Source organism: Protopterus annectens, chromosome 6.part0 (assembly GCF_019279795.1).
Source record: "Protopterus annectens isolate FY-2018-M chromosome 6.part0, PAN1.0, whole genome shotgun sequence".
In the NCBI taxonomy this organism is placed as follows: domain Eukaryota; kingdom Metazoa; phylum Chordata; order Ceratodontiformes; family Protopteridae; genus Protopterus; species Protopterus annectens.
This window is the reverse complement of record NC_056737.1, coordinates 1595470522-1595487087: the sequence shown is the minus strand read 5'-3', so window position 1 is coordinate 1595487087 and position 16566 is coordinate 1595470522. Positions and strand designations below refer to the sequence as shown.

The 16566-nt window shown below is 41.7% G+C and overlaps 1 protein-coding gene across 2 annotated transcripts in view; it reads right to left on the bottom strand.

Annotated features, from left to right (window-relative positions):
- Nucleotides 1-16566, bottom strand: part of USP40 (ubiquitin specific peptidase 40) — a 3368940-nt gene that overhangs the window by 3284662 nt on the left and 67712 nt on the right. Inside the window, exons 2-3 of one of the 2 annotated variants that reach the window (XM_044075048.1) lie at nt 13274-13334; nt 12894-13122 (exon numbers count right to left, since the gene is read on the bottom strand). In XM_044075048.1, the coding sequence (XP_043930983.1) occupies nt 12894-13101 (208 nt within the window). In that variant the 5' untranslated portion in view covers nt 13102-13122; nt 13274-13334. Of the gene's footprint in view, nt 1-12893; nt 13335-16566 lie in introns of both variants that reach the window. The other variant, XM_044075047.1, reaches the window with a different exon arrangement.

Genomic DNA, 16566 nt, shown 5'->3' with positions numbered 1-16566 from the left:
TGTTTTTTGCCTTAGACATGGGCTTTAATGACCTGCCTTCGGATACGTAGGGTGGGGGTGGGAGAGTTGGGGGCAAGGTTTATGATAAGTTTGAAGGGGATAAGGGAGTGAAATTTTCACCAAATCTGTCTGCTACCAGGTTTGCTATCTCTGCAAGATCAGTGTGTGTGATACCATTAGTCACTAGTTCGGCACATGCTTGGGTCCTACCTTTTAGGTTGTGTATGTAAGCTGTAAAAGGCCTTATGGTTATCTCAGACTGCTAATTTTTTCACAAAGTTACCCTTAGAGGATTTGACATGTTGTCTTACTTGCCTGTTGAGGCTGAGAAGGGTCCATTTCCACTGTTGGGGCCTCGCCTTAGTTTTCTTACACAGCAACCTTTTGCATTTGTTGTAAAGTTTGTTGATGCTGGACGTCCACCAGGGCTGCTTGTTTTTACCTGGGGCTCTGGCTTTGATTCTCTTTGGAACAGCACAGTCTATACACTAATACAAGTGATTGTATAGGACTTAAGTGTAGGCTTTGGTGTAGTTACCACTTCCAGTTGGGATGAGGCTTGAAAGGCATTTATACCTTCCCCTAGGTATAGTTTGCTTTGGTGAAGTTTTTTTAGTCTGACTTTGCCCTTTGCAAGTTCTGGTTTTAGTGCAAGTTTGAAGGCGACTGATTTGTGGTCAGATTTGACTAATGGTAGTCAGACAGTTGCAGTGTTGCATCTGTTTGTCATGTTAGTGAAGACCAGATCCAGTATGTTTGTTCCTTTTGTTGGGGTTTAAACAATTTGATGCAGGGCATTTCAGTTAACAAAGCCAAGAACTTTTGCTCTAGTGAGTTAGGGCTACAGTAGGTTTTCCAATTGATGGTAGGATAATTGAAATCCCTCATGACCAGAATGTTTGGCAATATTTGGATTGACTCCAGTTTGGTCAAGTACACCTTGTATGCATCATGATACATGGGGGGGGGATCTATAACTAGCTATGACTTGAATGGGGGTCTTACCCACAGTAATCTGAACTTGGAGTAACAACATGGAGTTGTCCAGTCTAACAAGATGGGAGTTGAATTTATCCTTAATATAAAAGAAACACCACCTCTTTTGGTTTTCACATGTTCATTTTGCAGTCTGAAGGTGTGGAAGGCATTATAGCTTTGTAAGGCTAGGGTACTCTCTTGAACCAGGTTTCTGCGACTATACAGACAGCTGCATCCTCCAGTGATAGAAGTGCTTCCAGGGTGTGCAGTTTGTGATTTAAGCTCTTAGCATTTAGCAGCGTAACTTATGGTTGGCAATTTTGTTCTTGAGACCTTGTCTAAAAAAGTACTATGGGGGAGGCAAGAGCCTTTGCACCTGGCACCACTAGGCTTTTGGCTGCTAGCAAACCAAAAAAGTACTATGGGGGAGGCAAGAGCCTTTGCACCTGGCACCACTAGGCTTTTGGCTGCTAGCAAACCAACTGGCAAAGCATTGAGGTTTGGTGACCATATCATCCCAGACTGACAGAAACTGGATCCCCTCTGAAAGACACCAAAAACTAAGTCAATTATTGTAGTCAATCATTTTTTGTTCATACTGTGGCATCACTCTATGTGAGGGTAATATGCTGCTCAAGGTTAGTGACATACCTGCATGGGACACAAACTCTGAGAGCTCAATCATGTCTCTCTTCATATAGTCCACTGAGGTGCATCTCAGGTTGTTCACTCCAACATGAGCTATGATCAAGTCATAATATTACTTGTTGCTGAGAGACCTGAGTGAATGTGTGATCTGACAAATCCTGGCACCGGAGAGGCAGCTGACCATGACTTTTTCCTTATCTAACATGGTGAGTGGGACATCCGTGTATCCCACTATGGAGTCTCCAATGACAAGAAAATGTGTTTTTTGGGTGTTACGCCTTAAGGGCTTGGTAGGCAAGACACTGATGTTGCTAGGGGTGCTGTGTGAACTGTGCTAGTTGCAGCAGTCTTTTATTTTGGAGGTTTCTGGTGCATCGTTAAGTTTTTTGAGAGAACCTTCACATATGTTGATTTATGTGCTGGTGCATACTGTCTGTACGAGTAGTGGTACTATGTGTATAAGTAGTGATGGGTAAGTTGACATCCTCATCAGTGTTACTTTCTCGAGTGCGAGAATGCAGGGATTCAAGATTCTTGGTGTAGATACATCTCTTGCATTCTCTACTAGAGTGAGTTATTAGTAGAGGGTTGCCACTGTACAAGAGACAATTGCTACACTGCCTCAGGAGACCCAAGTCAACAAGGCTGGCAGGAGAAACAAGGGTAATCTAACTGTCCATAATGCTAGGTTTGAAGAACTGTTATCACAAAGAGGGTGCTTTCAGGACAGGGGTCTTCCTATGCTGAGTGAATTGTCTGGGTGAAATCACAAGCAGTGTCATAAAATAACTCAAAAAGGAGAGGAGGAACCTATAACAGGAGAAGGAAGACTTCAATGTAAGATGTACTGAAGTATTATTCCCTTCCAAAGCATGCTAACTTGCTGGACTACAAGGCCAAACTAAATTACTTAATGAATGCTTGTTGTGATAACTGAGTGACTATATCACTCACATTTCTGAAACAGAGGCAGGAATCAGCCAGTTCCCACTTGAATGCCTTTTACCCACACCTTTCAAGTGCCTATTGGTGACAATGCAGTTAATTTTATTTTATTATATAGTTTACATTTGTTGACAGGACTAGATGAGACTGGTTCAGTGAAATCTGTTCTTGTGTAATCAAGGCCTATATATAAAAACAGAAGTACTTGCAATACATTAACTGACAGTGTATTCATTTCTTTAACTGTCCTAAATACAAAGACATTCTCAGTGCATTAGTATGTCTAGGCCCCTTATGAAACGATGATCAATCTCCAGAAGGCTACCTGCAGCATTCACCAGAGACAACCAAGGGTCTTGAAGCGTGACAAAGTGCATACAAACACACCTGTGTTGTTACATGAAAACTTGCCACCAGAGATGTGATACATGCCAGAGTCTCGCAGAGATCTGAACTGTTTCCCTGCAAAACAGATCTGAGAGAGTTTCACTTTGGTTATAGCATCAAACTACTGCCTGGCTGTCCAAGCCTGGAAAATCTGTGCTCTGCTTCAAAGTACCTTCAAGTTCTGCAGCACCATTAACATCAGGCTCAGCTCTAGGAAACTGCACTGGAGAAGATTCTCTGCTGAACTCCTCAGACTTAAAGCAAAGTAATCAGAGAGTTACTATAGAGTGGAAAAAGTAGCAAATAAAAAAGTTAGACCCCAGGCTGTGAAAACAGATGCATTATCTTAAGTAGCAGCAGCAGGGTCAAAGATCAGAAGCAGATCCAAAAGGAATGATAGCGGTTCTGCAGCCACCGTTAACATGTGGTCCACCAGACACTGTACATGTGGGTGGTCCTAAGGCAAAACCACTGCCATCAGTCTAAACAAATGTAGACGGATCTAATGCCTCTTCTGAGATGCAGTCAATAATAAGAGTTGACTGGGCTTCTGCACCCTGCTCAAGGGAAGAAAATGACCATCCCATGCAGAAGATACACTGCACTAGAAACAGAGATGATTTCTCTCTGGTGACAGTGACCGCCAAGGACTGTAGCCAAGAAAGAGAATAAACCAAGGTCACGCGTACAACAGAAATTTAAGTACAGGTGTGCTAATCGACTTTTGGAAACCAAACAGTGAAAACTGTCATTCACGCACAAGTCCTCCACACACTCATACAGGGACTTCAACCATGTATCCGCTTACTTAATACAAACAGTTCTGAAGTTGTTGCTTCTTGGAGAAAAAATTACCTTGTGAAGTAGAAACTATTTTTGTACATTTTTTTTTTTTTGCACGACTGTCAGCCTTAGAGCCCTAAACCTAACCAATGCAAGATCTCCTGGAAAATGGCCGCCAACAACCACTTGTCCAAGCCATAAAGATGAAAAAGAGAATTAAGCTAGGATTGCTACAAGGCTTCTATTACCATAGCTACCACTTTAATGAATACCACAGGGCAGGCAGAAAGGCAAAAAGCTGCCATACTGTGTAGAAAAAGTTGCCCACCCAGGGCAACCCAAAGGAACTTCTTACATAATTTCCACCACAACAGACCAGACCTCCTGAATTAGCAACATCAAGGACTATACTGTAACCATGCAAAACTTTGGACAAGTAATAATAGCTGCAGTTGCCCACAGGCAAGACCAGAAGAAATTTTCCTAATCTCTTAATCAGAAAGCAGAATTAAATTAATTAAACTTTCTACTTCCTCAGCGGGACAATCTCCACACCCCAAAACAGACTAAGGCAATGTCAGCAACCCTAACGACGTGCTCTACTCTGTCAAAGACCAGGTACAATAGATAAAATAGCTCCAGAAATAGTCTTTTTCAATGACATGCAAGACCCACGTGTCATTAGTAATAGGTCTCCAAGTTAAGACAGGCTTGCAGAACCCTTAGGAGATAGTCAGAACTACTGTTAGGATACTGACTGAGATCAAGTCCTTTTGGATGGATTTTTTTTGGGGGGTGGGGCTTCTGAGAGATGAAATGCAGGCTGGTACTAGGAACACTACAGATATTTGAAATTATTTTCTTACATTCCCTCTAGCAAGTTGTTAGGTTAGAAAAGAAAACAGGAACATGTGTATCCCTTATTTCAAAAGTGTTCCTACTCCTCTTCCTCTTCAACTGGTTTTCTATTATCTCCTGTGAAGGTTAACTAAACAAGAACTCAGCCCCAAAGGGGCAACCAAAGCACCCTGTCAAAGTTCACCATGAAAGAAGGGTGGCCTATGCCAGGCAGCCCTACAGAGGCAGACACCTGTGGCTGTACTTCAGGTCACCACATTTGCTGCGTCACACATGTGGTGTGCTAGACATGAAACCTCACCACAAATTCTGTACTACTAACTTTTCCTACAACCTCCTGCTCATCAAATCAAGACAAACAAATAGCTTCAAATGGGACTTGTTTATCAATGAAGACTGAAAAGAAAGAAAAGCACTGACCCTGCGTAGCAGAGGAATCATGCAAAATCCAACCACAACCTTTGGCATTCTGTCTAGGGCCAGAGTAGTCAAACACAGGGCTTAAGCATATGACAAAAATCAGCATTCTTAACAGGCTCAATACAAAGAGAGAGAGAGCAAGCATAAAATAGGACTCCATCTCAACCTGTATAGAAAAAAAATTTTCTTCAGATGAAAGACATGGGATACATCAGCATGTACTTCATCATTAGCCTGAAACGTCCTGAAAGAAAGTGAAAAGGAAGATTATTCACTACTTGTCAGTTTCTCGTGCAATAATCTCTTATCTACTAACTCATTCACGGCTGAAGGGTTGCAATGAAATGGAAATGCAGCACCACTTCAGTATGAGAAAAGGAAGACTTGCTGAAGCCTCAAACCAAACTGATGCAACAAAAGACCAATGAACAGGATGGTGTCACAGGTGGCATATGGGACCGAAAGGAGAAAAGGCAGTATGGGATTTGCTGCCAGCATGGACATCTGCTGCTGTGTTGCACTCACCTACCAGAGCAACCTCCATTAAAAAAAACTGACAGATCTGTAAAACACATCAAGAAATAAAGAAGGCTAAATGTCTGGAACATGGATTTCAGAAAACCAATGAGAGTGGAGTCAACTTATCACAGGAATACGCCAACAGAAGGGTTATCATATGCAAGTCAGACAAAGTACAGTTTTGTACCTACCATAAATGTAGATGTTCGAGGATTCCATTGCTGCAGTCCTAACAATTGGGTATAGTCCGCATCCAGTCGGCCCGAATACCAGAGGGTCATGGCGCATTAGACTGACGCCAGTACGTCAGGGTACTAATGCGCATGACCGGCGTCCTATCCTCAGTCTTTTCTTGCCCCAGATGTCAGAAGACCCTAAAAGGACAAGGCCCAAAAAGCCTGCACCAAAACATGAACAATATATACAAAAATATAAGCAGGTAAGCTCACCTACACTACCACCCCTAAACACAGAGGGAAGGAGGGGACTGCAGCAATGGAATCCTCGAACATCTACATTTATGGTAGGTACAAAACTGTACTATGTTCTTCGCCTTCCATTGCTGCAGTCCTAACAATTGGGTAGAATCCCAAAGCAGAGGTAAGGGAGGCTGGCAAATCATAAAGAAGCAGGAGCTGACAACATGCCTTGCAAAACAGCTGTGGCAAAACCAGCCCTAGACTTAGAGTAGATAGGAAGGTGATAATGCTTAGAGAAAGTATGCACTGAACTCCAAGTAGCTGCTTCCAAAATATCCTTAGTTGCCACCCCGTAGAAATGCTGTTGAAGTGGCAGTAGCCCTAGTGGAATGAGGCCTAATCCCAGCTGGAACCTCCTTGCCATGATGGGAATAACAAAATGCAATGCAAAAGCCAATCCACCTAGAAACAGTTTGTTTTGACACAGGCTTGCCCTCTTGAACTCAAAGCAAAAGAAACAAACAACTGCTGAGACTGTCTAAAATCCTTAGTCCTGCTTAAGTAATAACGCAATTGCCTGTGTACATCTAAAGTATGCAAAATCTTTTCCCCTTTATTCTGGGGTCTGCATAAAAGTAGGCAAATGAATAGTCTGGTTTAAAGCCACACTAGAAACCACCTTAGGCATAAAGGAAGGATTAGTACGTAATGATACCCTATCCTTATGGAAAATCAAAGGGCTCGACTGCCATAAGGGCCTGCAACTCAGACACCCTTCTTGCAGAAGTAATAGCCAACAAAAAAGCAGTCTTCCATGACAAATATTTCAATTCAGCAGTAGCCGCAGGCTCAAAAGGTTGTAGAGTAAGTTTTTCCAACACAAAATTGAGATCTCAAGCAGGAGTAGGAGCTCACGTGGGGGTCTTATATTCTTTGCCCTCTAAGAAACTGCTTGAACAAAGGATGTGAAAACAAAGGTGGGTCACAATCATAGTGAGCTGAAATTGCTGCAGCATGAATCTTAATAGAAGAGAAGGACAACCCTTTGTCCAATAACTCGGTAAGATATTGAAGAGCCACACTCAAATTAGGCTCAGAAATCTCCAAATTCCTTGCTGCACTCCAAAATAAAAATCTCTTCCATTTTGCTGCGTACACTCTCCTTGTACTAGGTCGCCTAGCTTCCATAATCACATTTAAAACTTGTTGAGGAAGTTGAGACCTGCTGTGTTTCAACACAGAATATGCCAGGCTGTTAGATGAAGAGAGTGAAGCTTGACATTGAGCAGATGACCGTCCTCTTGAGATAACAGATGAGGAATCAGAGGTAAAGGCCATGGAGGCTTCTTTACCAGACTCGTAGTAGTGGGTACCAGTGTTGCCGAGGCCAATCTGGAGCTATCAAAATCATCCTTGGCCTGTCTTGTCTGACCTTTAATAGCACCTTTGGAAGAAGAGGCAGAGGTGGAAAGGCATACACATGAAGATTTTCCCAACTGAAAGACAGAGCATCCACTTTCCAAGCTGTGTGATGAAACCCCTTTGTGCAATACTTTGGCAGCTGGTGGTTTAGTGGAGAAGCGAACAGATCTATGTCTGGAGTTCCCCATGACACTGTCAATGTCTGAAATACATGAAGATCCAGTTTCCACTCGTGGGGATCCATGATTCGTCTGCTTAACACATCTGCTAAGGAGTTCTGTGCTCCTGGCAGAAACCTTGCCTGAAGAGTTAGTTGCAAGCTTAGCGCAATCTCCCATAAAATCATTGCTTGCCTGCATAGAGGATAAGAATGTGTTCCCCTTGCTTGTTGATGTACCACATGACAGTTGTGTTGTCTGTTAGAATCAACACCTGTCCTGGAAGAAGTAACTCCTTGAAAGCCAGTAAAGCGAAATGGACTGCTAACATCTCCTTCATGTTGATATGTAGATGCTGTAGTCTGGCAGGCCACTTGTCTTGTATCCACTTTCCAAGTAGATGAGCTCCCAAGCAATGTCCGAGGCATCTGTCGTTAAAATCTGACTCGCCTCTGGCCGGGTCACAGAGAGTCCCTTGTTTAGGTGACATTCCTGAGCCCACCACAAAAATTCCTTTGAAGGCAAGGTATTATGGGAATGACAGTGTCTAAATCCTGGCAGTGCTGTGTCCATACATTTTGAGATACCATTGTAACTTCCTCATATGCAGTTTGGCATTGGGAAGCACCAGAATACAAGATGCCATGAACCCTAATGCTTGAAGGACTGTCCCTGCAGTCAGCACGGACTGATGAGATAGATGATGGAAGTAAAGTGATAGACTCATTTGTTTGTCCGGGGTTAAAAGGCCATCTGGGCTGCTGTATTCAGTCTCACACCCAGAAAGCACATGTCTTGAGAGGGTACTAGACTGGACTTTATTTCGTTCACAGAATACCCTAGGCATCTTAGCACTGCTATAACATATTCCAGATGCTGTAGAAGGTCTTCCTTTTCTTGAGCCAGAATCAGGCAGTCGTCTAAGTAAGGATAGATTTGAATTCCTTGTAGCCTGAAGTAAGCTATCACTGGAGCCAGAACCTTGGTGAATACTCTGGGCAGTAGATAAGCCAAAGGGCAATGCAGAGAACTGATAATGAGAATCTCCAGCTCGAAACCGCAGATACTTCCTGCAACTTAGCCTGATAGGCACATGAAGGTAAGCTTCCTTGAGATCTAAAGTTACCATCCAGTGATCTTTGCCCAGCAGAGGTAAAAGCTGTTGTAACGCCAACATCTTGAACTTGGGAATGTCCAGATAAGTGTTGAGGAGAGATAAATCCAAAATTGGTCTCCACGTGTTCCCCTTCTTTGGTACTAGGAACATGCGGGAATAAAATCCTAGGCCCCTTTCTGATACAGGGACTGGCTGAATGGCCCCATTTTCAGTAACAGAGAAACTTGCTTGTGAGCCTCTTTTCTTTGTGGAGGAGGAGCGTCTGGCATGCCTTTGAAAGGGGCATTGTATGGAAATAAAACCTGTAACCGTGGTGAATAATGTCCAACACCCATCTGTCTTGAGTAATTAAATCCCAATTTTCTTTGAAAAGAGACAGTCGTCCTCCCAAAGGAGCTGCCAGACGAGAATCTACTGGCAGCTGAAAAGGCAGGTCATTGGGTCTGCTTACGAAAGGACTGACCCCTGCCCTCACTAGAAGTCTGAGCAGGTGAACTCGCTGTTGTAGACCTAAAAGAACCTAGAGCCCTGCCCCTACCACGTCTAGACCTACCCGTAGACTGGGAGTCAAAAGCAGGATAAGTCCACCCCTTAGCAGGCCAATTTCTACTAAACTCGTGGCTGTACCTGCAAAAATCTTAACAGTTTGCATAGATCTAGCTTTGTCCTCCATTTTCTTTAAAACTGCTTCCACAGGCGAACCAAACAAAACATCAGACTGTAAAGGTGCATCCAAAATCCTTGTCTTAACATGCTCAGCCAAATTCTGATCTCTTAACCAGGCATGCCTAGAACAGAACTAGTGGCAGCCACCCTCGAGGAGGCCTGCACAGCATCAAAGCCACATTGCAAAGAATGCTTGCCCACTTGTTCAGACACATAAACCAAATCCAGCAACTCTTTACACTCAATACCTTCCGCCAAAGCATCCACCTTAGACTTCAATTGAGAAAGGAGATAATTCTGATATTTCAGCATGTGGAACTGACAATTCAACGCTCTCATGGCTAGAGTGGAAGAAGTATACAGTTTCTTACCCCACCTATCCAAAGCCCTAGCCTCCTTGTCAGTGGGAACAGGATTTCTAACCACAGAGGCTTTAACACCTTTAGGCCCCTGAGAAATAGTTTCTGGGTCCGCCCTAGGACTCTTAAACAAATACTTATGAGCTTCAGGCACCCTATAGTACCTATCAGGTTTAACAGGAGCAGGAGGCAAAGAATCAGGGTTCAGGGAAGCCTCTGCAAAAACATCTTCCACCACAGTCAACACAGGAGGTATAGCTAAGGGCCTATGCTGGGGTAAAACAAGAATTCCCTAAGCCTCTTCCTGGAATCAGAGTAATCCTGGCCTTCCCATTTAAAGTGCTCCCTCATGGAATGCAGAGTCTCTGAAAATGAAAAATCCTCAGGAGGAGAAGCCAAGGAGTGGCATCATCCATATCAGAATCAGAATAAGGAGGATACTCCTGTAAATCATCCGCAGAGGACTCAGAAGCCTCTGAGCCGTGTTCAAAACTGGCAAACGCTCCACCCTAGGCCTCTTAGCAGGAGGGCCCATAGAACCTCTAATCATAGTAATCAAATCTTCTGCCATTTTAAGCATATGTTTCTTAGGTACAGAACCCGAAAAGCTAGGAGAAGCCCCCACTGAAGCTGAAATTGGCCTACCTCTAAAAGAAGCTTTAGCAACAGAAGGAGAGGCTCCAATTACTGTGGGACAAGAGGGAAGAATAGGCCCTTGAGAAGCCCCTTCAGCCTGGCCTGCCTCCTGAGATGGGACATCCTGGAACAGTAAAGTTTCTGCCGGAGACTCCATAGAAACTCCTGGCAAAACCTCTGGCTCCACTGAGCCTTCTAAAGAACCGACGTCCGGGACTGCCGGTTCTTCAACTCTAGGCTTCGCTGTTTTGTCCTTGCGCTTCCTGGCGGTGTCGGAGCATCCGACGGCATTTTATAATTGCAACGTTTCCCAAACACTAACCTGGCACAGTCTAACCTCCTCTTAATAGTGCGTTTGTTAAACCTAGCACAAGAGCGGCAACCAACAACGTCGTGCTCAGGCCCTAAACAAGGTATACACAAAGTATGGAAATCCTGTATCTGTTTCCCACAAGAAATACAGTTATTCACTTTTTCTGACATCCGGTTAAATACTGAGGCAAGAAAACCAAAATGTTCTACTTAGCCAACTCTGATTCGGTCTGAAACTCCGGTTTCGGAAATATCTCAGAACGCCAACCTGCACTTGCAAAACTGCTTCTGCATCGGACCACGCGGCAAAAAAGACTGAGGATAGGACGCCGGTCATGCGCATTAGTACCCTGACGTACTGACGTCAGTCTAATGCGCCATGACCGACGTCAGCCTTATACTCTGGTATTCGGGCCGACTGGATGCGGACTATACCCAATTGTTAGGACTGCAGCAATGGAAGACGAAGAACATCTTCAGGTTTGAGTTCTCAAACAAAAACCTCTCTTGATAATTCAATAATTTCCTCCTGTCTCACAGGTGAAATGGCAACCCAGATTTCCCTACTCTTGGCTGATTATAAGGTGCATGAACTGAAATGTATCAGTTGCTTTTCTCCGAGACTTTGAACTCTGACTGTGATTCCCATAGAAAAATCACTGCCGGTATAGTTTCTATTTGTGCATTTGCAATGAATGAAACTATTCGGGCTTTTTTTTTTTTTTTTTTTATAGCAGTTGTACAACTGTTGAGGAAGTACGCAGGTAAAAGGGTGTGGGGACAAAACCACCCACATGAGAGCTTGCCCACTATAAAAAAATGTTTTTTTTGTCCCCCACCCCCCAGGTTGAAGCTTCAACCAGTTTATTTCATCCAACTAAACATTAAGTAAACTGAGATTCAAGGAAATGTATGGGGCAGGCCAATTACCCTAAAACAATCAAGTTTGGGTAGAAGCCAAACCACGGGTCTCACTTGTTCAGTTTACCTTGTAAGCATCTGAAGACGAAAGCCTAGATATGCAACACTTGGCTGAATAAGAAACAAAATTGCTGAATTGGTGAGCTCTCAACAACAGTCAGACATGCAGGTCTTAAAGGTATGTTCTATGTCCATTGCATTCTACATTTCAAGCTCATGTTTGGAACCTCTCAGACAGCCCTCTGGCCAGGTTTTTTGCTGAGATTCTATCTCAATCAAGAATCGGGAGTTAATGGTGACTAAAATCCCTGGGAAGAAGAGCTGACTGTAGTGAAATCTGTCAACACTGCACTCTAGCTCAAAACAATACCAACATTCTGTGGAGGTTCTTGACTGTGACCTGAAGACAGAAGGGTCATACTTGGCAATTCTATGCTTCATAGTCATTAAACATAGGAACTGAACTCTAATGTCTAAACTGTGATAGCTAATGCAATCTACGGACTGCCTAGCTGTGAATGTCTGCAGTTAAAATATAGGAACACTGAACAGAGCAGTAAAAATCTATGTAATCCTGAGCATGAAAACTTAGGATCTTTCAGAAGGCATACAAGAAAGGGTACATCTCAGTTAGGTATGCAGAGTTTGAAATTTCTTTCTCTCTGTTTTGACAAACCTCTAAGCAAGTTCCTTCTCGAAACCATGATCCCTGCCACCAGGGTAAATGGTCACTATCCAGATGGATCATGCTGGTTATCACAGTGCAACAAAAAATAAATAAAATCAATATTTTCTAAAACGTAAACTCAAACGGCCAAATTAGCTTAATAATTTTAGGTATACTGACACAGAGGTTGGCTGGTCCCAAAAGTGAAGACTCCCTGATTCACCACCATTACCCATTAAAATACAGTAGAAAGTGTTGCTTCACTATAGGGGCAAAACTGCTTTAAAATAAAGAACAGTAAATGGGTTAAATGCTGCTTACCTAGGTTGGAGTTATGTAACACTAACATGAAGTCTATTGCTCTAGAAAGCTCACTTGACAAGATCAGAGTTTTCATGTCACTCCTGAAAAATTCTTATGTGGTTAGAAAAGACTTGAATTTAGTCACTACAACTGCATTAATTATGACAATAAGTAGAACTCAAAAAGGCTGAATTTCTCCACATTAACCTGATGAACAAATCGAGGAATAAAAAAATAAATAAAACTTAATTAAGGAATTAAAAAAGGTCATCTAAACTTCAGGTCCACTAAATACTTTTTTTCTTGCAATACACAAACTAAATGTACACGTTTAGTAATATGACTACAAGGTACAGAAAGCAGGCAAAGTGTTACCTCGGAATTCAGGAGTAAACAACAGAGTCTGCAGCAATGAATTCAGGTAGCAGGTGCCACCTTGGTTCTTGATCCCACTCAGTTTGGTGGGACCTCTCACAGGTGGTGGCTGAGTTCTCTTCATCTTTGATTTTGGCCAGTTTCCTTCTTTAGGATTAGAAGTTATGAAAGAAAAATCTTCCTCCTCCTCAAACAAATTTCCAAACATGTTAAAGCAGGTATGAGTCTCCTGTGAATAAATGTCACGTTACTTGTTGCTAGAATACTGTGGGTCCTTTTTAAGCCAGTAATTTTGAAAGAAAAACAGGTGAACTTAGCCCAAATTTAGAAAAGATCTTCCATAAACCATTATCCAATGTATTAATTGCTCCCCGGCTCACCTCTCAGACATACTCGATTCTTATATAAAATCTTGCTTGAAGAAAATGCTTTATATATCTCCTAAAATAAAATAAAAAGCAATACTAAATGTAATGTAGAAACTTGTTTGAATGACTACTACTACAACTACTTTGGTGATCATCATTCCCAAGCATGTACATATTTTCCATCAAGACAATTCAGATATGTAGGAATACTAATGTAACTGTACATTTGAATTCTAAACATATGGTTTTCTTGCTGCAGTGTTTAACTTGCATGCTGGAATTCCTACCAGTTCTCTACAAGTATGACTTTTACGGTTATCTTGCAAATGAGAACCATGTACTGTTCTAGTACAAGTCGGTTAAATCAATACAAAATCTGATGACCTCTTTAACAACAACAAAAAGAGCGAGAGAGACATCCTGCAAAAATGTTTACTACAATCTTTTTCTAGCACCTTGTTTCTGGCCTTATAAGCAGTACAGCAAACAGTGTGCCTGGCTTCACCTAAACAGACTCCTGCCAGTGGACTGGTGGCAGTGACCGTAGCTGATGCAGACTTAAATAGTGGGTATACAGTATATAATCAATGTCATCAATCCACTAGCAGGAATCTGTTTAAATCAGATTATGTTGAAGTTTTACATAATGTTCATTTAAATGACTGAAAACTGATGTGTTTAACCCAGCCACATACTTTTGTTTTAGGAACAGAGGAACAATATTGGTCAAGCTGCCACGAGGACAGTAAGAGTCCTAGCCATGTACACCTTTAAGTAGATGGCTAGCTATATACACGTTTAAGTCACAACTTAAAAGCTTGTGTTTTATCCAGGCTGCCCCACTTCATTCAGTACAGACATGGGAATACTGTCTGGTTAACTGAATTCCCCTGAGTCATGGAGAAGGCAAATGCAGACCAAGGGAATCAAACCCTAGACAACATGCTAAAGCTCATTAGTAGCTCCTAGCCTTAATCCTTTGCACTAAACTGCCACACATATATATTTTTATTTCAATGTTACATTAAGGATCCAACATTAAATGTGCTGCTGCACCTTCAATCAAATGGTAGTAATGTAATATAACCATGGTAGTACAAACAGGATGCTAAACATCCACCCAAATTAAACAGGAATTAATTACCCATTAGTGTTGCATTTGATTTCATGCTAGTTGTTTTGTATTCATGTGGGCTAGGTTCAAAATAGTGTACAACAAGGACAAGGCATGTTCCCAAAGATATAAAGACTCTGTACACAGCTACAATTCTTGTCAGCTCACTCTATGCAAACTGTGTAAACTGAATATTCCTTGACTTACCAGTGATTACTAAAGTAAGCTGTGCATCTCAACAGCAGAAGTAACACATTTATTTTTATTTATTTAACATTTGTTGACCGGGAAAGTTACTTCTGTGAAAATCACAGTGCACAGAAGTAAACACAGCCATGCCATGACAGAAGGGTATGAATATGGATGCATTGGCCCACAAGAACACCAGTCCTATGAAGTAAATGGATGAAGCCTTCACTATGACCTCAGAAACCTGTGTTTAACTACAGGGAAAAGTGTTGAAGGGAGTTGGGGGGGGGGTCTTGAGAGGCCAGCTCCATCTCACTCATCCTAAAGGCAGAGAGGCAGCAATGTCTGCCATATTAGTAATGCCTACTGGTGGGTAGACACTCCCTTATGCAAGAAGCTGAGGAGACTTAACCTGCAGAAGCTTTGCTCACACTGCTAAGCTGGGCAGTGGACATGTACAGGAATGCAGACCAACCAAACCAACTACCAGTCTGCAATCTACCTATGATGAGGGGTTACATAAGGTGTAGGGATTTTCTTGAGACCAGAGTTTGAGCTGCTCCCTTATACCAACCTCTCAGCTCACAGGGGAATGTCTGGGTTAACTGGCTTCTCCAGACAGTAAAAAACAAGCCATAGGGCTCTCCTGTCATGGCAATGACTGGCTCTCACCTATGGATGTATTCACGGGGTACAGGAAAAGAAGTCACAAGCAAATCTGATGGAGAACAGGGAGATGAAGAAAAAAAATGAATAAAAGCAGTACAAAATGTCCGTTCCAAGGCCAACAACAACATACAAGTATTTGCTTGCTTTTCTCCGGCTAATGACAAACATAAACAAAGTTCTGGTACCTCTTTCCTGGAAAGTCACATTATGCTCTCTGTACATCCCCATAAGTAAATTATCAAACAGCAATAACCCAAATGCAAACATTTACCTACCTCATCAGCCGCAATGAAGTGTTCCCTGTAAAAGATCTAGTAGAGCAATCACTAAGTTGCACATAAGTTTTTCTTGAGGAATGTAAGATTTTGAAAGTTATGTTTATGTACAGAAGGTATGCCAAAATACTGACAAAAAAGGAAAAATACAAGTATTGCATTTTTAGCTATTTTGAAACAAGCAATTTATGAAAAATAATGGTATTTTCAATAAGAAATTTAAACAAGCTTTTTCTGTAAACATTGGAAAAATAGTGGAAATAGTTTTAGGAAACCAGGATTTAATTAAATTAATACGAGAGAAACCTTGCTTTGTGAATAGAAGTTACTATGTGAAAAGTTTGTTACAGCATTCAGGAAGAAGAAAGAATGGTGACAATTCTTGGGGCCAAAAGGAACATTTGATTATAAAAAAAAGTTAAGTATATAATTATATAATCAGCTCCCGCCCCATATTTTCTGCACAAAATAAAGTGTTTTAAAATAAGGGAGCAGTACACATGCCATACAAAAGGCATTGTTTATCTAGAATTATGCTAATCATGTGAAAGTTAACGTTGGAAAATCTATTTGGGAATTAACACAAGAAATGTACCAACATATTTATGCTGAAAGACAAAAAAATGCACTAGCTAGCACGTGATGTCCCAAACTTAAGAATTCCCTCTTTTGGTTATAGAAAAAATAAGCCTTGAAAGCTGTTGAGCTGATTGTTTTTCAAGAGAAGTGTACTGGCAATTTTACTTTAACACATTACTGTGTTTAAATGAAAACATTTTAAGTACAAGTTGAATTTACATCCTCTTAAAAAGAGGAAATGAAATAGAAACTTGGTTGTGAAACCACAAACGGGTGTAGATTTTACAACAAAAAGACCAAAAAACTGTAAAACAGTTCTACTGAACGACAGAAAGGAGGTATTCAAGATGCAGAAATTAAGTGCTTTCATTCTTTAATTGCTAAGGAACAGAACTTCATCAAAATCCAAATAATAAAATATACATCAGTTTAAAAAACCTTTAGACTTAGTCACATGACTTACTAAAACTCCAATAGCA